Source organism: Cryptomeria japonica, chromosome 4 (genome assembly GCF_030272615.1).
Source record: "Cryptomeria japonica chromosome 4, Sugi_1.0, whole genome shotgun sequence".
NCBI classification, from domain to species: Eukaryota; Viridiplantae; Streptophyta; class Pinopsida; order Cupressales; family Cupressaceae; genus Cryptomeria; species Cryptomeria japonica.
In genome coordinates, this window is record NC_081408.1 from 319,569,958 (window position 1) to 319,593,119 (window position 23,162).

Consider the following 23,162-nt stretch of genomic DNA (forward strand, 5'->3'; position numbering starts at 1 on the left):
GAGGTGGCGATCTCTGAATAAATGACATGATCATCCAAATTAAATGCACCATCGTTCGGATCCTCATCCATCTTGACGCATTAAACACTCAAGGCACACAAACTGAAAAGTTAGGGCACAAGCACAAAGCAACATTAACACCACGGAAGAATCAAGCAGGGGAGGCAACTTACCTGTGTGGAGGAGGCCCTACGTCCTCTTGCGTGTTCTGGCTTGAAAGACCCCTCCACAAAGGCTTGAACCCTAGGAACATGTGCATAATTGGAGAGTGCTTGTCCAACCAAAGTATTTTTTACTTTAAAAAACTATAATTGATTTTTATTTAGAAAACAAATTATAATGAGGTGATTTAAGGAAAAATATGAAGTGAATGTTTATAAAATCTGATCTTCTATGCACAAGGAAGTTCATCTCTGTTGTTTATGAGCAAATATTGTGTATAATGTTGATAGATATTCTAGTTATATTAATTATGATTGGGGATTTGTCAAGTTGACATCCTATAATTTTTTCTGATCAAACCAATTTCCAATTTTTTTTTTCATCTCCAACAAAGACGTTCTTACTTATTCAATATATATACATACACATACATATACATATACATATACATATACATATACATATACATATTGTTAGGGGTAAATAACTTATGTTAGTAAGAATGATAGTTATAATTGTGTTTATGGTTATGTTGCGTCGCCGAGAGGTTTCTGTGGGGTAGTTGGGAGTTGGTGACGGTTGGCAACTTGACCAACCGTCGGGTCTATATATTGTTTGGTTGGAACCTTGGTAGGGGAGTTTATGTATGGATATATTTTGGATAATTCAATAAAGATATAACTCTTCCGGTCTAGTTGTTTATCATTACTACTTATGCTGTGGTATGTGAATGTTCTGTTACATGAATAACTGGTACGTGTGGAAAACACTGTGTTAATTGTGAGTGTTACCAACCTTACATTAAGGACTAAACATTTTGGCGCTGTTGCCTGAACGAACCTGGAGATAACTATGGCGGCAGGCGGAAGGAATTAATGGGCCAGCCATTCAACCAGCAATTAATTGTTGTGGACAGCGACACGCACGAAGAGAGTACCGCGGAAGAGGCATGAGAGGATCAAGTTGACGACAGACTTGGTAGAGTTGTGGGACGTGTCGGTCACACAATACGTGCAGAGAGAGGCTCGGGAGAGAGCCGTCTCGGAAGGAATGGTACGTGGTGAACTCACTGTCAGCACTCCTGTCTTTGACTTGCTCGGAAGTATTCCAAGGTTACTCGCCAGAAATTTGATTACACTTCAAGACCGAAGGGAGGAAACTGCACGAGAACTCCGTCGGCAACAAGGACTCCTAAGGTACGAGGAGTGGAGTCGTAGGGAGGAAGAGGAGAGAGAGGCTAATCGACGCCGTACCTCTGGCACTTGATGCCCCTACGACCAAACAAGGACAAACGTACCATTGCCACCGAAGGAGTCGACGAGGGAATGGTATGAAGATCTCTCCGCATAAAAGAACAGGCCGAAAGGAGATGGCGGCTAAGGGAGGTTGCTGACTCAAAGAGCCCAGAGAAACACAACAGAAGTCAGAGTGTGAGTCGGAGTCGTAGTCGGGAGAGACAAAGGCCGTGTACGTGGAAGGAGTTGGCCGAGGTCGCTAGGAAACCGCCACTTCCAGACGTAGCGAAGGAAGATCTCGCCGACCAGGCCCCACACTCGACGTCAAGTGAAGAGGACTCCGTAGTCGAGTCGCCGAGCAACCCGTCGGAATATTTTGAACAAGGAGAGGAGGCAGTACGAGACCTTCACGAAGAGATCGCCACTATTTCTGAAGCAACATTATCTGGCATCAGGAATTTGTCCTTGTCAGAGGGCATCAAAATAGGAGGGTCAGATCCAGAAACCCCGGGAAGGAGGGACTATAGGAGCGAGGGTGACCAAAGCCCTCCAGAGAAGGGCCCAACCAGACCAAGAGCGTACGGTACCTCCCGCATACATAATACCTTTCCGGCATATAGTCACTTCCAAGCGCTACATATAACCCTCCACGCAAGAACAATGGCACACACTCTGGAGAAACAAAAGCTTCCAAAATTCATGGGCGATGGGTCGGAGGACCCTGTACGATATTGTAAGACATGCATGACCATTTGGGAGGCAAATGGTCAGGACGACCAAGATTATTGGTTGAAGGCATTCCCAGCCACTCTACGAGGAATAGCCATTGACTAGTATACGGACTTGGATGCCCAGTATAAAATGTCCTGGAACAGACTGAAGAAGGCTTTCGAAGAGGAGTTCAAACTCCTACAGAACGACAATGAAATTGTGGCAGAGATTTACGATACGAAGTAGGGAAAAAGTGAAAGCGTGCGGGCATATAGTAGAAGGCTGAGGGAATTGCTCAATAAAATGCAGAACTAGCCGGCTGATGGCCTCAAGAAGAGATGGTTTGTTGAAGGATTGGTACCATCCCTCAGACGGAAGATGAAGGTGGTCCCCCCGCCCTCGTATGATGAAGCATACAATTGTGTGATGGATATTGAAAGCGAAAATAAGACATCTCGAGGGAAGCGCCGGGTGAGCGATGGTGATAGTACGGATGAAGACAGTGATGGGGAGTCCAAAACCGTGCAAGCACTCCGAAGGGATATGATGAGAATAATGAAAGAACTAAAGGCTGACAAAGAAGGTGGCAAGGAAGGAAAGGAGCTATGGTGCACCGACTGCAAGACGAAAGGACACACTAAGGGGAGTTGTCCCCACAAAGCCTTCTGTGACATCTGCCAAGTAATGGGACATTCCATTAAGGAATGCCCGTACAACTTGAAAACATGGAGCACACAAGTGCTCTACACCCAACCTGACCAAGTCACACCGCTAGCGACAACTTCGAAGCCAGCAACAAACTTTGACGCCTCTCCTGGAGGGCACAAAAACAATCAGCGGGGTAACAACAGGTCCAATAATAACACGTCAAGGAGTGAATTCAATATGACGCGAAGGGAGGACCCATGATTCAATTCAGAAAGTGCAACGAATGGGGTCACTTTGCGTGGGAATGTCAAAACGGGGGTGACGCAGGAAGTTTGCTGTGCAAATGGTGCGGTCCAGGGAATCATGAGGACATAGACTGTCCAAGGCAAAAAGGGGTGATTATGTTGGAGGTGTAAGGACCGAGGGAAGGCGTATTGGCAATCACAAGATTGCAAAACAAAAAAGCCATGTATCCTGTCCCTCGCACGAAGAAGGAAAGACTCTAGGAAGCCAGGGCAAATATCAAGCGGGCGATGGCAGAAGAGCGGAGGGGCTCGCACCTGGCTGCCAGTACACCACTCCGGTCAGGACTGGAGAAAACTATCATTAAGCAGATGTTACAGACCACAATACCCGTACGGGTATCCGAGCTTCTATAGACCATGCCACAGTTGAGGATGGCTCTGATGAATGCAGTTGGTGACACCACCGTCAGCCAGGAACACCGGATGATGACAAAACCACATAGTACGGCTCTGGTGAAGGAACTTGGTACGGACGCCATGGACACTATGCTACTCACGGTAAGCATTGGACGAAAACCTGTTGTGCTGGAGATGGACATAATGGGACAAAAGCTCACAAACACCATTGTGGATGGTGGGTCCGGAGTCAACGTACTACCGGAGGAAGCATGGAGAAGCCTTGGCAAGCCTACTCTCTGGCCACCAACATTCCATCTCATCGGTGCAGATCAACACGGTATCAAACCTCTCGGTACTCTCATGGCACAAAAGGTAGTGATCGGGACACAACAATTCATTTTGGATTTCGTAGTCATCGCACTGGAAAGAAAAGCGTACGACGCCCTCTTGGGAAGGGGGTGGCTGATCATGGCTAGAGCCAATCATAACTGGAAGAAGAATACACTCTCAATCGAGAGTGAAGGCCATAAGTATGTGATTGACCCGAGGAATCAGTTCGTCAGTGAAGAGCTTGCGTCGTCTGACTCTGACTCGGAGAACTCAAATAGATGGGAGTGGGGTTCCGAAGGAGATAGAGGAGGGAGGGAACCCAACAAAGAAGGAGTATTGGAACTGGATGGATGCTCCGAGGATGGAACTAGTTCGCTGGCCGGGCTCTTCCATTGGCAGATGGAGGACTACGAGGTCTTCCACCCGGAGTGCCACATGTTGCATGTATGTGTGATGAATGCTTGCTGGTTCAACTCTTGAACCTGCTGTAATTTGTAGATCTTCTTTGTAATTTTTAATTATTAAGATGGTCTTTCAGAAATAGAAAGAAGTTGCAGAAGAGGGTTTCTTTAATTTGCAACACATATTGAATAATACATGAATTTAATCAACTGAAACAATGAATTGGAGAATTTAGAAGCATACCTGTAGGTCCTTAGCCAATTTATTGAAAAGAAAGAATAAATCAGCAACTTACAAAGTTCTGATTTTTATTCTGGAACAACTCAGATCTGCTCTTATTTAAATATGAGGACACCCAAACAGTGAAAGATGGTGCCAATAAATGAGCAAGCTGTGTGTTTGGGAAAAGAAGCCTCCAAACCACAGAAGAATCAACAACAAAACAGTAAATAGGAAAACCCTACAACAAATCTGCCTTGTGAGAAGCCAAATCTGCCCCAATTCAATTCAATTTGGCTTTTGAATAAAGCCAACCAAGCTGCAACAATTCGATTGATCTTTCACAATCTCAAAGCTACTGAATTCTGAAGAATGCACGCTCTCCAAAACTGGTCCAAATGCTAGCCGCCATAGCCAAGTGTTCAGGAGAAAATGTCAAATGCTCAATATCAAGAATGAGGTTTAATTTCCATCTTGGCTGCCTAGATACCCAAAAGGTGCGATTTTTGGCAATTAGGGATTTAAAAATAATAACTTGCTTTTAGGGTTCCCAACTTAACTCTAAAAGCCACGCCTAGCTTAGGAGATGATAAATCTTCGCTTAAATAAATTTAAGTGATGCACTTTATGATTTTATATTAATATTTCATTAAAATATTAATTGCCTGTGGAACCACTAAAAAATTCATATCTCTCTCATTATTGCTCGGAAACTGAATCTGTCGGAAGCTAGGGTCAGAGTTTGCCATGCCAATGAAAATAGGACCATGTCTACTTTTAGCAATTTTTCCCTAAAAAATAGGAAATCCTCATAAAGTGTCAGAAACTGATGAAACGAAGACTAGAACTGAACTCAACACTGAACTAGAACAAATAGACAAACCACTCCTCAAGATACTGCATTACTGACCCCTTTATCCATACTCTGTTAGCCTACAAGGGTCCAAAAATAAGCTAACTCCTCAATCCCAAGTCCTTGACTAGGATGGGGACATTACAATATGCGAGATTGGGGAATCGAGTGGCACGATGGACAAACATTCATTTCTGCCAGAGTACAGTAGATACCAGGAGGAAAGGGGAGTGGAAAAACTTAATCTAGGCAAGGATGAGGACCTGCAGGTAATACTCGTAGGAGATGACTGGAGCCTCGTACTGAAGGTGATGACTTTCAGGATATTTTTGGAATACAAGGACGTCTTTGCCTTGACATACAAGGACTTGAAGGGGGTACCGTCGGAACTGTGCGTACATCGCATAACCCTTGTACTAGGAGCCCAACTGATACAGAGGAGACTGTACAGGATGAACAAAAACTACGCAGCCAAAGTAAACGAGGAAATCAACAAAATGTTGGAAGTAGGGATCATATTCAAAGTGGAAACTAGTGATTGGGTTTCCGCAATAGTCATCTCTCTTAAGAAGGAAGCTAATCAGATAAGGATATGCGTAGACTTCAGGTACCTAAACACAGTAACCATCAAAGAACCATTCTCAATTCCATTCACTGAGAACATCTTGGAGGAAGTAGCCGGGCACAAGATATACACATTCCTAAATGGGTTCTCGAGATACAACTAGATAAGTATTGCGGAAGAAGCAAACTGAAGACCACATTCATGGTGGAGGAAGGGGTGTACACCTATAATCGCATGCCCTTCAGACTATGTAATGCACCTGCAACCTTCCAGAGAATAATTCTACACATCTTTGACAAAATGTCCGTAGGAAACTTTAGGGCATTCCTGGATGATTGGTCGATTTTTAGTGACCAGGACACACATTTGAAGGCTCTCAGAGAATGTATGGAGAGGTGTCGAAAGGCTAGGCTAGCTCTGAACCCAAGGAAATGCAGGTTTATGGTACCACAAGGGACGCTTCTTGGCCACATTGTTTGTAAGGAAGGTTTGAAAACACACCCGGATAAGATAGCAGTGATTGTCAACATGGAGAGCCCAACGAATGTGACAGGGGTGAAATCATTTTTGGGCCACGTCGGCTACTACCGGAGATTCATCAAAGGCTTTGCACAAGTCTCTTGGCCCCTAGATAAGTTGACAAGGAAGGGAGAGTCGTTTGTGTGGGGTACAGAGCAGGAAGAAACCTTCAAGGAATTGAAAGATCGGCTGGTGAGTGCACCAATACTCGTATACCTAGATTGGAATAAGGAGTTTCATGTACACGTCGATGCCTCCAACTTTGCAATTGGTGCTACCCTCGCACAGGTAGGGACACAAGGGATGGACCATTCCGTGTTCTTCGCCAGCCGATTCCTGTCAAGGGCTGAACGGAACTACAACACAATAGAGCGGGAGGCACTAGGGATGGTGTATGTTGTACAAAAGTTCTGGCACTACCTGTTGGCTATGCCGTTCGCATTTTATGTGGACCATTAGGCACTAATGTACTTGGTAAATAAACCAATCATCCAAGGTAGGGTAAGTAGATGGCTACTAGTCCTGCAAGAGTTTACCTTCACCATTATTGTACGACCAGGAAAGTCCCATGTAATAGCTGACCAACTATCAAGGATTAGATCAGGGGAACCAGTCGAAGGGGTAAGCAAGGACTTTACAGATGCACATTTATTCCAGATTGATATACTACCATCCTGGTACGAAAAGATTGGCCGGTACCTCTCTACCTCCACATTCCCAAGGGAGATACCGCCAGGGGAACGAAGGAAGCTGGCACTGAAGAGTAAGACCTTCCAACTAATCAATGGGCTGCTATACAAAATGGGTCCCGACCCAATCTTGAGGAGATGTGTTATGGAGGAGGAAATTCCCGGTGTGTTGAAGGAAGCACACGACGGGTTAGCAGGCGGACATATGGGACCAGATGCGACGGCCAGGAAAGTACTTTTGGCTGGCCTATGGTGGCCAACTCTACACACTGACGCCCGAGAGTGGGTGATTGGGTGTGATGCTTGCCAGCGTGCGGGAAAACCACTGAAGAGGGATTTCATGCCCCTCTTTCCTTCGCAGCCGCAGGAGTTATTCGAACGTTGGGGTCTGGATTTTGTGGGACCGTTGAAGCTGAGTAGCATGCATAGGTGCAAATATATTGTAGTAGCTACGGAATACCTCACCAAGTGGGCAAAAGCGAGGGCCTTGCCGGATAACACGGCTCTGAGTACAACACGGTTCTTGTATGAACAGATCGTCACAAGGTACGGGATACCCCTTCAAATCACGAGTGACAGAGGAGTGCATTTTGTTAATCAAGTAATTCGTATCATGACCGTAGAATTCAAAATCTTTCACAATCTCTCTAGTCCGTACTACCCCCGAGCTAATGGGGAGGCAGAAGCGACCAACAAGGTGTTGGTGTCAATAAGTTACAAATCATGTGGAGTGGAGTAGGAAGACTGGGAGGAAAGGCTACCAGCCGTACTATGGGCTTACCGCACAACGTACAAAGTCACTACGGGGCATACCCCGTTCCAGCTCATGTATGGGCAGGAGGTAGTGGTACCATGCGAGTACACCGTACCTAGCTTGCGGGTGGCGGTGGATAATAGACTTGGCGATGAAGAGTGCTTGAGTGCAAGGCTTGGCAGCCTGATAAAACTGGATGAACGAAGAATAATGGCACAATGGGCAACGGAGGTGGCGCAACGTCGATGAAAGTGTTGGCATGACCAGCACCTACGACAGGTCAACTTCCGGCTGGGGTAGTTAGTTTTGAAGTATAACGGCCGGAACGAACTTCTACCAGGGAAATTTAAAGTCCGATGGCTCGGACCCTATAAGATCAGAGAGGTCGGGAAAAACGGGGCGGTGAAGCTCTCAACTTTGGACAACAATCCAATCAGGGACCCAGTGAATGGTTCCAAGCTGAAAATCTACAAAGAACGGAACAAACTTGCAATTGAGATTAACATGCTGGGATACGCTACCAAAGGGCACTGGACCATTGGCCAGAGCAAGGATGTCGAAGAAGACCCAGTGGTAAAAGGAGAACCCTACCAAAGAGATGAATATTGGGCGAAGCCTTTGGCGGCCATGGAAGAACGGCTTGTACCGAAAGGGGTGGAAGGTGTGGCGGTTCCCAGGATCCACAAGCACCTCACAAATGCGTATTTTGGGGACCCAGCTATGTGGGTGCGGGTTTTGGGACATTGGAAGAAGCGGGCTCCATACAAAGGACTTTGGGAAGGGTACGTAGCATATGATATTGATGAAGAAGCGGAAGCCCGGAGGAGAGCAGAAAATGCAAATAAAGAGAAGGAACTAGTAGATCTGGAGGAGCTTGACTTAGAGGTATATGTGGCAACCCTAGGTCCCTGTTTAAAAATGGTGCCCTCCAGCCAGGCGAAGCAGAAGCCGACCCAATTCATTGTATCGGGTGATCCCTAACCCCACGGGACCACCAGAGTTTGACGGAGAGAAAGTAAAATGGTACCAACAGTACGGGGGTCGCTACGTTGACGACTGATATAAGGGGGTGGGACCCGCTCCATTACTTGACAAGATATGGGACCTGGAGTACGTAGGGACATGTTGTGCACAAGAATGTTATAGGAAACTTCCACACATTTGTATGTGGTTGCACAATTCGGAGATAAAAATGAAGACTCAGAACGATCCCTCAGAACTTTCTCAAATAAACCTACAAATGAATCTACTAGGAGATAAAAATGAATCCATGACTTTCTCAAACTGGAACACATGACATTCTACATGTACCATCATGCCATCAACCTGTTCCTAGATGCTGTACGCCTGCAAGTACCACCAGAAATGTGGGGAACCTTCGAACCGCGCGGATGGGTGGAACCAAATAAACCTACCATGTACTACTATACCCACCTGGACACACTAGGTGACACCGCGCAGCCGACCAAAAAGAGAAGAAAAATGGACACATCCATAGAGGTCGAAGATGTCAGCAACGCAGAGGATTCGAAGGAGGAAGTGGAAGAGACTGAGGAGCAGGATAGTGGTGACAAGGGGTTCCATATGGCAGGACACACAGCTGCAGAGGATGAAGGGGAAGCAAAGTCGCAGCAGCAGGAAGAGGAGGAAGAGGAGGATCAACATGGAGGGTTACGGGCACAATGGAAGAGTACGAGGGTAAAGTTCACACCTCCGAAATTATCCTCGGCACACTTGGTACCGCAGAGAGCGCTTATGGTGGCCAGCCCCGTGGGAGACGTACGATTAGTAGGGGTGCTGTTCTGAAAAATCAACGAAGGGGAACCACCAGCATAGCGGCGGGTATCATTACCACAAATCAGCTTGGCTATACTTGCAACAAAAGCCACAGAGGGTACCAGTACGGTAGACCAAACAGTGGCAAGAGAGGCCATACCAGGAAAAGACATAACGACAGAGCAAGGAATTGGTACGATAGACTCAGGTTTTGGTACGATAGACATTGGTACAACATCAAGTACTGGTACGGTTCCAACAGGTACTGGTACGATACCAACATGTACGGGTACGATACCAACATGTACTGGTACAGTTCTAACAGGTACTGGTACGGTTCCAACAAGTACTGCTACAGTCCCAATAGGTACTGGTACACCTTCAATAGGGGCTGGTACGACTTCAACAACTACCAGTACGGCTTCAGTAGGTACTGGTACAGTCCCAACAGGTATTGGTACGACTCCAACAGTGAAGGAGGAGGCAGGGAATATATCGATGGCTGGGGATATCCTGGAGGCATTGGCAGCACTGGAGACACTCACAGATGAAGATATAGATGCCTTGCTAGACAGATGGCTGGGGCAGTTCGCACTCACTCCCCACCTTCCCCCTTCCCCTGCACCACACAACATGGCCATGGGGGCGCACCTGACACCAGATAGAACTATTACTATCACAGACCAGGACGTGGGGATGTCTGTTGATCGAGAGCATCAGGCCCTAGGAAGTGGCGGGCAAGACCAAAAGAGAAGCTATGATGGGGAAAGCGGGCAAAAGGATCACTGGCAGGGCTCCAACTCACTCCACCAAATCCGAGTGATCCAGCAGGCTCACTCCAGCGATTCCTTGGAGAGCTACATGGGCTCTCTGATGTTGCATGGGGAATGGCACAGTTGACTGGGCAGATGGAGACCGACAACTCTGTTGATGCTACGCAACTGTGTCACTTCATGACTACGGGGTGTGCAGATGAGTTTGCACGCCACTTCGAGCAGCAAGGGTGGCTAGACCGTAGTACACCAGAAATGGTTTAGGAATGGACTCATAGGCACCTGGTGGGAGGTAGGGGCACTTTGGGCACCACCTTCCGCAGCATGGAGGGGTCCTTCTGGGATGTGTACTTGCGGATGCGGCGGCACCAGATAGAGCAGGAGGCCCAGTGGCTGTATATAACAAAATTGGAGAAGGAAGGGGAGAAGCATGCACAATTGGCTGCAGTGGAAAGGAACCTACAAAATGAGTTGGAAATGAAGATGACCAGCTATGAGGCCCGTTGTAGCACGCAGAAGGAGGTGCAAGTACTGGCAGCCAAGGTGGAAGAGCTCACCTCACAGATAGAGAAAATAGATAAGAAACTGTTGGAAGCCGCCCACATGGTAAAGAAGGCACGGGAACAGTAGCTGCTGGTAGAAAAGAACCCAAGACTTCACACCGGACAACAACCTTCTTCTTCGGCCACTACAGGGACACCTCCTCCCTCTTCTCGGTCCTAGTTTATGTTTTGTATTTCAGTTCTTATTGTCTTAGTCGTCTGGAAGACGACTACTTTTTTGGGGGGGCTAATGTTAGGGGTAAATAACTTATGTTAGTAAGAATGATAGTTATAATTGTGTTTATGTTGTGTTTATGGTTATGTTGCGTCCCCGAGAGGTTCCCGTCGGGTAGTTGGGAGTTAGTGACGGTTGGCAACTTGGCCAACCGTTGGGTCTATATATTGTTTGGTTGGAACCTCGGCAGGGGATATTATGTATGGATATATTTTGGATAATTCAATAAATATATAACTCTTTTGGTCTAGTTGTTTATCATTACTACTTATGCTGTGGTATGTGAATGTTCTGTTACATGAATAGCTGGTACGTGTGGAAAACACTGTCTTAACTGTGAGTGTTACCAACCTTACATTAAGGACTAAACACATATACATATATATACGCATACATACATACATATATACATACATACTTACACACACACATATATATACATACATACATACATACATATATACATATAGATATACAAATGTATACATATATACATATATATGTATATGTATATGTATACATATATACATATATATGTATATGTATATGTATGTATGTGTATATATGTGTATATATGTATATGTATATGTATATGTGTATATATGTATATGTATACATACATTCATATATGTATGTGTGTATATATGTGTATATATGTATATGTATATATATATATGTGTGTATATATGTATATATATGTATATGTATATGTATGTATGTGTGTGTGTGTGTGTATACTCTGGTTTTTTTTTTTGAAATTTGAGACATAAAATGATTATTCTTGCCAATGGAATTGCATAATGGTATGCTCGAGCTTAGGACAACATTTTCAAATTCATTGCATATAGTTACGGAAACTATTCTTGGTCACATCTATATTGTTACTTTAAAGATTGAAGAAAAATAAATAATTAAATAACAAAGGCAAGAGGTAACTTGACCAGCAAGTTGGTTAACAATGGATTGATCCAAGTAGCTTCATTTCTAGTCACTTTTTGATCCTTAGGGTTGATAAGAGTATGTGCTCAACAGTATGAGCTGAGTTGATAATAACATTCTGCAAAAAATTGCATGAGTTGTTTTTTGCTCTGTTGGTGATTAAATTGCGAATTTTCTACAGAAATTTGCCCCAAGTTTTTTTGATTAATAAATCTAGAGTAGTTTTGTCTTGTGAGTATTCACAAGTCGGGCAATCTTTTTTGAGATTTTAATCTAAGCATAGAATATATATTTTTCTTTTTGGGGCTAGCAGTGAAAATGGAATCCCCAGACTTTGACATGTATAATCTAGGAATACAAAATATGCTCAATTTAAAATAAGATGATAAAACTAAAGGATGCAAACAGATGTGTTTATTAGTCACTCTTAATCCATGGATTTGGCTGAAAACTTGCCATATGGATTCCTTGTTTGTATATTTTTTCAGTCAAATCGTGTCAAACGCATATCTATGAGATTCCCTTCCATAGATAGCTGCCTTTCAAAATAGCTTGAATTGAAGTGTCCCCTAACGAGATATATGTTGTGTAAAAAGAAAAACATTTTCATCTGTCAAATATTAAGTTTCTGGTATTCCTATCTTTTCGTACAATAATTAAGAAGGTTAATGTATATGTAGATATTCGCTTTGTTTCTGCACTTTTAATTGATGCTTATGAACAGAGCTGGCTTTAGTTTTTCCATTGGCCCTGAAAGATTTGTTTTTAAAATAGGGCATGTTACCCTTTTAATACAGATTATTTATTTTTGATCGTTTTCTTTGAAGGCTTGGAGGGTTACATAAACTGACAATAGAAAGATATTTTTGCAGAATAATGACTCTCAGGCAATGGCTATTCTCAAAGAAATGGAGGATGCAGATTTGAAACCAGATGCAGAGACATATTCATGCTTAATATATCACTCTAAAAGTTTAAAGACAAGTGAAAAGGTATCCTTCATATTGCTTGTTTTGAGGACATTATGTGCATGTATATTACAGATTTGTGTAGGAGAGTAATTATTTTTGATACACACTCCTCCATCCATCTTATTCTGAACTACATTGTCACTATTATAGGAGATATGTTGACATTTCTTTTATAATATAATTATGTTGACTGATTTTGTTTTTCAAAACTATTGTCTCTCTAATCAATTGAACTTTCACTTCCTCTGAAAGATAATTATAATTTTAATACCATCTAATAAGTGAGTACATGGATTTTAGCTTCTAACTTACAGAACAAGGGCTTGAAATCCAAAGTCTGGTTACATTGGCAATCCATTATCCTTGTCTCATAGAGTGAATCGTAGACTGCAGACTGTGTATTGTATTGGTCAGCCCTGCTTCCATTGCAATTTTGCCTGAAATCTGATGGTTGTATCTCGTGTAACCTTAAGTACTGTTTTTCGCTTTGTTTATATATTGTTCCCAAATAAAGATTAGGTTATTGGCTATTCATAGCTTACTAGTATATTCCAAGGAGATAAATGGCCACCAAATTGTTGGGAAGATTGATAAGTAAAGCAGGAGGTATTAGTTGAAGCACTTTCAGTCACTTTTGTAGTTTAAACAGTATCACTTGAGCAATGTTTTGATATAATCCTTCTGGGGGAAGCAAATATTAGAGAGGCAAGATAATTAAAAAAAATTCTTTAGGCATTGTTAAAAGATTCAAACTCAACAAATAAACACCTAACAATTGAAGTTCCAAAAATTGTTTTTAGTGTTTTATCCTTTGTTGAATAAGATTAGCAGAATTACTAAAATGGGCTGTGAGATATCCTTTCCCAGCAAGTGCTTAGGGGTGCCTCTATTTATAGGTAAATGGAAAAAGCCCTTTGGAATGAACTGATTGACAAGCCTCAACCCAAGTTGGCATCCTGAAGATGTTGATCCAAAATGGGTCAATCTCAGGTTGATTTACATGAATTTGGACTAAGACACACTTGAGACACCTGAAATAAGACCAAGAACTCACCTTCAAGAGATGTAGATTTGATTAGAAGACTGAGTATGATGTAGCAGATAGAGATCGGTTTGGAATAAAGACTTAATGGAGCTTCTAATGGTTGTTTTGATACTTTGGACCATAGATGACACACTCGCCGAAAACTCGGCGAGTGACCAAAACTCGCCGAGTTTTTGGACCTGGCGAGTAGTAATGACTTCTACTCACTAGGAAAACTCGCTGAGTTTTTGGCAAAAACTCGCCAAGTTTTTTGAGAGTTTTTGCCAAAAACTCGCCCGCGTTCCCTTGTCAACCGAAAACGACATAAAATGCATTCATTTTTTGTTTTTCAATATGGTTTTGGGCTGAGAAGGGGGAAACTCATTTGGAAGGGCTTGCAAGGTGATTTGGAGTGATTATTAAGTGATTCCAAGTGGATTTGAAGGGAAAATCAGATTCCAGGTAAGTTTTTTATTTTTTTTCTATGCTTTTTTAAAACAATTTGTTTATTTTTTGTTGCATTTAGATTGATTACAAATGATTCCTAGGTAGTCTAAATCATTTCTAAATTATTTGCACAAGATTTAACACAAGTTTTGTTGAATTTTCACAATTTTTTTGAAGAATCTAGTTTTCAAAAAAAATTTCAAACCCTACTTTAAAAAAAAAAAAACTTCAAATGATGTCTAAATTTATTTAAACTAATGTAGATAGTTTGCTTAGTGCTAAATTGTTTAACTAAAATGTTAATTTTTTTTTTCACTTTGTATGTGTAGGTTAAGTAAGCATTAATCATGGCAAGGGAGCAATGGCCACTAGATCCATACCCATCTGGATATATAGGCACCCTTCCTAGAGATGCTAGAGATGGGGCATGGAGGTATGCCTATGAGGGACCCGATTCTGGGTCAATTATATGCATAAACTGTGAGAGAATACTTCATGGAGGCATCAACCGCCTCAAATATCACCTTGCAGGAATAGATAGGCATGATGCTAGAGCATGCCCTGGGACCAGTGAAGAAATAAAAAGACAAATGAATGCCCTACTTGCAGCTGGGGAAGAGAAGAAATTGCAAAGGGAGAGGGAAAAGCTAGCCATGAGATTAGCCATAGCTGAATCTCAAGGTGTTTCTATTGACCTTGAAGAGGAAGAAGAAGCACTTGAGGGCATAGTGGGCTCTCGACGTGGCCCACGTATCCGCAAACCCACCATCACCTCGGCCATTGCTTCTGCTTCCTCTAGTAGAGTATCTGGCATTGTTCCACTTCCATCATAACGATCAGGGTCGATAGGTGATTATTTTGTGCCCAGGAACACACCTGGAGCACAACCATCGTTAGAGGCCAGTGGATGGAATAAGGAGGTACATGAGAAAACTGACATTGCAGTTGCTGATTTTTGGTACTTCAGGAACATTGCATTCAATGTGGCGGAGAATGCTTATTGGCTGAATTTGGTGACCGCAATGACAGTTTCAGGAAAGGGGTACAAGGCCCCTTCTCGCAAGGATTTGAGTGGGAGGTTAGTAAATTACTACATAGTCCACTTGATTTCATTTTTAATTATTTTTTAGATTTCTTGTTTATTAAATCAAAATTGTGTACTAATACCTAATTTCAATTTGCACTTACAGGTTGCTCACAAATGCAGTTGCTAGGGCAAGAGAAGTGGTGGAGGATCAAAAAATTGAATGGGCAAATTATGGCTGCACCATTCTTTTTGATGGGTGGACAGATGCCAAGAACCACACCATCATCAATTTTTTGGTCGCTTGCAAGGACAATGTAGTGTTCTTGAAATCTGTTGATGCCTCCGACAAGGTGAAAAATGTAGAAACATCGGCTGGAATGTTGGAGCATGTCATCATGGAGGTGGGGGTAGAGAATGTGGTGCAAATCATCACAGATAATGCAGTAGCATATGTGTCTGCAGGTAGAATCCTTTTGAATTATCACCTTTAGGCATTAGCAATATTCTCATTTGTTGTGGGCTTTGTTTTACTTGGTTGCATATTTCTTAAGAATAAATTCTTCTTTTGTAGGAAGAATCCTCCAAGAGAGGCACCCCACTCTTTTTTGGACACCTTGTGCAGCACATGTCCTTGACCTTCTTTTGGAGGACATAGGAAAACTTGAGTGGGTGACTCCAGTTGTGGAAGATGCAAGGAGGATCACCAAATATATTTACAATCACCTTTGGGTCCTAAATTTGATGAGACAACACACGCAAGGGAAAGATTTGGTGAGAGCTAGTGTCACAAGGTTTGCAACGATTTTCTTGACGTTGCAAAGCATTCTTGCTGCATTGACTTCTTTGAAACAAATGTTTGTGAGTGGAGAATGGCTTAACTCATCTTATTCAAAGAAGTCTGAAGGAGAGGCTGTCGCATGCATAGTCTTCGACAACCAATTTGCACAAAGGGCTGCAGAGATTGTGAAGGTTGTTACTAACTTACTTCAAAACTTTAACTTTTAAATTTTAGTTATTCTTGATTCAGTCTCTCATTACTAATTTGTAACTTTATTATTTAAATTTTGATCTTTTTGTAATTTGTATTTTTCATTTGTAGGTGTGAGAGCCCTTGGTTCGAGTTCTTCGCTTGGTGGATGGGGATAAAACCCCAATGGGATATCTTTATGAGGCCATGGATAGGGCCAAGGAGTCTATCAAAAATTACTACAAGGGGGATAGGCTCAAATTTGATCCCATTTGGGAAATTGTTGATAAGAGGTGGAACAATCAGCTCCACCAACCCATTCATGCAGTAGGGTACTTCCTCAACCCTCGTTTTAGGTTCGGGGGTTTTTACTCAGATTCGAATGGAGAAGTCATGGAGGGCCTCAATACATGCATTGAGAGGATGGTACTTGATGTTGAGGAGAGAGACCTCATTGTGAGTGAGCTCCAAAATTATGAGGGAGGAAGGGGTAAGCTATTCTCTTCAGAGCTGGCTAGGAGAGGAAGAACCACTCAAACCCTAGGTATAACATTTGCCATTTGGATTTTGGGATCTAAAGACTAAAATGATTGATAAATTATGTTTTCTCTTTTCTCTTTGCTTTCTAACTTTTCCATTTTATTTATTTTGAACATGCTTGGTGGCAAAATTGGGGTGGAAACACCCATCTCAAAAAGTTTGACCTCATAGTCTTATGTCAACCTTGCAGTTTATCCAATTGTGAGCGCAATTGGAGCTTGTTTGAAGCAATCCACAGAAAGAAGAGGAGCAAGTTAACGCAGAAATGGCTCAATGACCTTGTCTACGTGCAATATAATCTTCGATTGCGCGTAAAGAAGGTAGAGGAAATAGAAGGTGGTCCAATTGACTTGGATGATATAGATCCTTACAGTGATTGGACATCACAAGAGCAGCCTCCATTGTTTTCCAACACTGACATCACTGATTTGGAGAGGCAGGCTATGGAGGAGGGGGGTGGATTTCGTTTCAGGCTGGATGACATTGAGGAGGATGAGGATGAGGATGAGGATTCATTGCCAGTGCTAGAGGCAGGTGGAGACGTAGCTTCACCCAGGATGGAGGATGAGTCTCAATCAACCATACCGAGTGAGGAGGCACATTCATGCCCAGTCCCACAGCAGACTTATACGACTAGACAGTCTAGACCCTCTAGTTCTACCTCTCCCCATGTTTTTGCTAGAGCTGGGAAGAGGAAGTTGTAATTGTAATTTGTAATGATGTATTTACTTTTGTTTTTACAAAAACTATTTAGTAATTTACTATTTTGTTTCCAGGCTTCCAGCCATCAGCATTCCTCATGAGGATGCGATTTTGTACACACTTTGCATTTAAATATATCTAGAATCAGCTTGTTTCTTTTGTGTTATCATTTATTGATTCATTGGATGCATCTTCTCATTAAATTTTGCAAAAAAAATGCATTTTTTTCTAAGTTTAAGCGTGTTTTTAAGTTGCCGAGTTTTTTGTCGAGTTTTTCTGAGTTTTTCTCGAGTTTTCGTCGAGTTTTTTTCCCAAGGGCTTGGCGAGTCGAGCCGAGTCGCGAGTAGTTCAACTATGCTTATGATTTCTTTGTTGCTTCCAACTTGTGAAAAGTCATATGAGGTATGTTAAGTGGCTGCTGAAATCATAATTTAGGAAAATTGACATAGGTAGATGTGGAAGCTGTTGAATGCTGTAATGTCTTTTTTTGGTCCATTCCAACATCGTTGGAAAACTCCAATTTTCTTGGATAGTACCAACATTATTGGGTAAGTGTTTTGACAATGGCAGAGAGTTCATACTGCCAAGATAATGGTAGCGCTTCACTCTTCTTGGAGAAGTTTGTTGACTTGGGAGAGTGCTAATTTTCATACAAATGGATATTGTATGCATTAAAGATATTGGTGGTGGTCAGAATTCACATATCTGGGATATTTTATTATTTTCCGTAGCATTGGTGATTGTATGGAAAATAATTAAATATTTAAGTTGTTGTGAAGTGGAAATTTAGAAGAGAACTTCTATTAACTATTTAGAAATAGTTTGTAGATGGAGACATAAAAGTAACTTTGTTTTTGGCCAAAAGTAAAATTGAATTAAAAGGAGAAGCCAAGTTTAGAAATGTCTTTAGTTGTGCAAATTGCTTGTCTAGCACAAAATGAGAAAGACATCTGGTACGTTGATAGTGGTTGTTCCAAGCATATGACTGGCGACAAGAGCAAATTTTTGACTCTTAGAAGAATGAATGGAGGTAAAGTCAGATTTGGAGGTAACTCTTCAACAAGAGTTGCTAGTATAGGTACTCGTCTTAAATGATGGAGAAATTAAAGTTGAAAATGTTATGTATGTTAAAAGGTTTAAAACACAACCTGCTGAGTGTCTGTCAGTTATGTGATCAAGGATATGATATTTTTTAATTCAAATTGTTGTGTCTTAAGTAAAAGTGGAAAGCTTATTGCTAATGCTATTATAGCAGCAAATAATCTTTACATTCTTGATGACACTAATGGTTAGAAATGTTGTTTAAGTCAGCTTAATGAAACTTGACTGTGGTATAGAAGACTTGGGCATATGAAATTTGATAATCTGATTCAAATCAGCAAGAAAGATGTCGTTAGTGACATGCCAAGGCTTGGAAAACCAGCAGATATTGTTTGCAAGGTTTGTTAGATGTGTAAGCAAACTAGAACAAGTTTTAAATCTAAAATCTTATCCAACACTAAACCACTTGAGTTAGTTCATATTGACTTATGTGGACCTACTAGGATAGCAAGTTTACAAGGTGAAAAATATTTTATGCTTTTGATAGATGATTTTTCACGCATGACTTGGGTGACTTTTTTGGAAGAGAAACCTGAAGCTCTTGAGAAATTTAAAGCATTTGAAGCTTTAGTTGAAACTGAAAAAAATTTGAAAAATCAAGTGTTTATGTTCTGATAATGGTGGTGAATTTACTTCTAACGAGTTTGTTAGTTTTTGTGAGAAAAATGGAATTAAGAGATAGGTTTTAGCACCTAGAACACCTCAACAAAATAGTGTTGTTGAGAGGAAAAATAGAACATTTAAAGAAATGGCTCAAAGAATGATGAATGAGGCCAAAATTAGTGATGTTTTTTGGAAAGAGGTTGTTCATACAACAGTTTATATTCAGAACAGAGGTTTGTTGAGAGCAAAGCATAACAAGACTCCTTGTGAGCTATGGAAAGGTAAGCCATCTACAATTAAGTATTTCAGAATTTTTGGTAGCCGTCGTTTTATAAAAAGAGATGATGACAATCTAGGTAAATTTGATCCTAGATCTGATGAAGACATCTTTTTGGGCCACTCTTCTAAAAGTAAAGCCTACAAATGCTTTAATAAAAGATTGCATAAAATTGTAGAAAGTGTTAATGTTAAAATCCATGAGATTACTAACACTTGTAATGAGGATGGAAATGGTGGAAATAATGCTCAAAAGGAGGAAGCAAAAGGTGCTGCCCAACCTTCTTTTAACATACAAGCTGGAACATCAAGTAATAATGTTCGAAACAACTCTAAAAATGTTCAATCAGAGGTAACCAGCACATCTCATTCTTCTAGTTTGTAGTTTGGGACAGTAGATATACATTCTGAAAATGAATCAAAAAATGATCATGGTAAGGCTACTTTTAAGACTCCTTTTGAGTTTGTGCAAAAATATCATCCTGTTGATCAAATGTTACCTGAAAATAGAACTAGAGCTACTAGAAGGAACTAGAGCTGAAAAAGGCATTGTATGACGTTAAACAAGCTCCCTGTGCACGGTATGATAGGTTGGATAAGTACTTGCAACAACAAGGTTTTAGAAAAGGAGTGGTAGATAGCAATTCTTATGTGAAAGAAGGAGGTAAACATATGCTGATTGTAGTGGTTTACATAGATGATCTAATCTTTTTGAGTGATTGTGTAGGTATGTGCAAAGAATTTGTAGCTAATATGAAGAAAGAGTTCAAAATGTCTATGCTAGGAGAGTTGTCTTTCTTTTTGGGATTGCAAATACATCAAACTGAAAGAGGTATCTTTATTTCCCAATATAAGAGAGATGCTGAAAACGTTCAAAATGGAAGATTGCCATCCTGTTAGTACACCTAAAGACCTGACATTATGCAGGCAGTTGGATATGTTGCAAGGTTCTAGGCTACACCTAAAGACACTCATGTGCAAGCAGTAAAGAGAATCTTTAAATATCTTAAGGGTACAATGAATTTTGGTTTATGGTATCCTAAATGTTTAGATTTTATACTAACCGCCTCTACTGATGTAGATTGGGGTGGTTTAGTAGTGTTGTGACCTTTTCACACATCGCCCCATTGCTAACGGGGACCCCCTTTTTTCTTGCTTTCTGCATTGTTAGGTTAGAGTTTTGGCTGCTTAGTGGGTAATTTTACGTTTCCCGTGCCCGAGTCTCGAATTTTTGATCATGCCTAGTGTCGTCTAGGGTTTTTGAAGTTATAGGATCAAGTTGCAAACATTGATATTTTAATGATCCTAAATTTTGTCTAAGTGTTGACCCTTTTGAGCATTAACGTGTTTTTAAACACGCGCATTAGTGATTTTAAAGTGCCAAGGTATTCCCAGACCTTTTGGAGTTGTTTTCTCGCTCCTAAGGTATTATTTAAATTGATTTCGCACTTTATCCCAATAATTTCGTAGCGTTTCGCTCAATTTTTTGGAAAATTTGCCTAAGTCCAGTCTAATTTTGAAGTTTCTATGTGATTTTGAGTGGTGAAAATGTCAAATTCCTAAGGGAAATCCATATTCCAAGGGTTAGAAGGTCAAATTCCATGCTAGAGGTGCTTTTCCCCTCATATTCCAGACTACCCACCCTTTTCCCCCACTTAAAATCCACACTACACATGGGTTTCCCCTAAAATCCATAGTGGCTATGATTTTCCACCACTGTTTATCCATACCTGGGTCGATTTTCCCCTGGATTTTTCCAGACTGCCATCGATTTTCCACCAGGAGTGCGGACTGGAGTGCAGACTATAGTGCAGACAAGTTGAGGATGATTCCATGCCTGGGTCGATTTTCCACTAGGATGTTTTATGACAAGTTAGTGTGGATTTTTGTGCAGACTCTCAGTCCAGACTTAAGTCGATTTTCCACTGAGAGTATTTTAATGAGTTTTGAGTCCGGATTTTCATCCCGACTGAGGTCGATTTTCCACCAAGGAGTACTTTTTGCAAGTAAAGTGAATTTGGAGTGTGGATTTTGTGTCCAGATTGCCATCGATTTTCCCCTAGAGTGTGTTATGTGCATTTTGATGAAATTTGGGCATGGATTTTAATCCAAGCTAGGATCGACTTTCCCTTGTGGGGAAATTTTTGACATTTTAATGATTTTTAAAAGGATTTTTTAATCCCAACTTAAGTAGATTTTCCCTTGGAGGCTCAATTTGGACTTAAATCAAAATATTTAATAAGTGTGCCCCATTTTAATTGTTTTTAAATGATGATTAACGATTATTTAAAATTTTAAAAGCAAAAATTAAATAACTTGCAATAAATATTTAATATTTTAAACCTTCTAGAAGCAAGTTAGTTTTTATCAAACAAGTATATATACAAGTGTTTTATCCCACATTGCTTGTGTGGTGAAAGTGAGAGGTAAAAACAAGTACAAGAGAGGAGTTTCCAACATTATTTTATTATTAAATTTGCTAGGTGTCTCCATGAAAGGCGATTTTTCTCCCTCATTGGCGAATTTTGGCAAAGTGCTGAAGTGAAGTGTTGGGTTGAGGATTCTTTCTTCCTCCATTTCTTCCAGCTTGGCTATTCATTCCCTTGCTGCCATTAAAGACCATTTCCAGATTTTCGATTTTCCTAAGTTTGGCGATTTTTCCAAACTTGGCGATTTTTGGTGAAGGTGGCGATTTTTGTGTTTGGAAAATTTGGCGATATTTTCCTCCATTTTTGGTTGCTGTTCCAACCTCCATTGGTTCAGATCTGAGTTGCCATCGAAGACATTTTCAGAATTTTGGAATGGCACCATAGTTGGGAAAATTTCGATTTTTATTTGGGAGTGCTTTGTGCCATTGTTTGGGGTGATTTTCTTCATGCTTGGTGGCTGCCATCATTCCCAACTCGCTGATTTGTTTTAGATCTGAGGTTTGCTTCAGATTTGACCTCCATTGTTGGCTGCACATTAATTTTCAGACTTCAATTTTCATTGCCTAGCCAATTCTAACTTAGGCGATTTGCATTTGGAGGTGTTTTGTGGAGTTTTTTAGTGCATTTTCAGACCATTTTATTGCTGTTGCAGGTCTGAAAACTCCATTATAGGCAGCTGTCTTAAGGAATTTTCATTTCCAGCCACCTAACCACTTTGGCGATTTTGCTTGGAGCTGATTCCTTAGCTATTTTCCATCGTTTTGAGGGATTTTTAACTATTTTGGAAGGTGCTGGTAAGTCTGAAGTAATTAATTTTCAGACTTGTCCTCGGAAATTTATTTTTTACCAGCCACACTTACATTCCTGAATATGATTGTTTCCATCATCAAAACTGATTTTTATCAAGTTATGCACATTTTTGAAGATTACAACATGTTTTAAAAGTCTGATTTTCAGGTTGTCTTCAGATTTTGACCTCCATTGTTGATTGCGGAAGGTGTCCTTAGACATACTTTGTGTGAAAACACAACCTTTCACACCTTTACTTAGTCACCATTGATCCGGTATACTCCTTTGCA

General features: G+C 41.2%; 1 protein-coding gene across 1 annotated transcript in view; it reads left to right on the top strand.

The window, feature by feature from the left end:
* The window catches only part of LOC131041666 (pentatricopeptide repeat-containing protein At4g21880, mitochondrial), a 243,876-nt gene that overhangs the window by 153,785 nt on the left and 66,929 nt on the right, over nucleotides 1-23,162 (top strand). Inside the window, exon 9 of the mRNA XM_057974816.2 lies at nucleotides 12,869-12,988. Coding sequence (XP_057830799.2) covers nucleotides 12,869-12,988 — 120 coding nt within the window. The remainder of the gene's footprint in view (nucleotides 1-12,868; nucleotides 12,989-23,162) is intronic.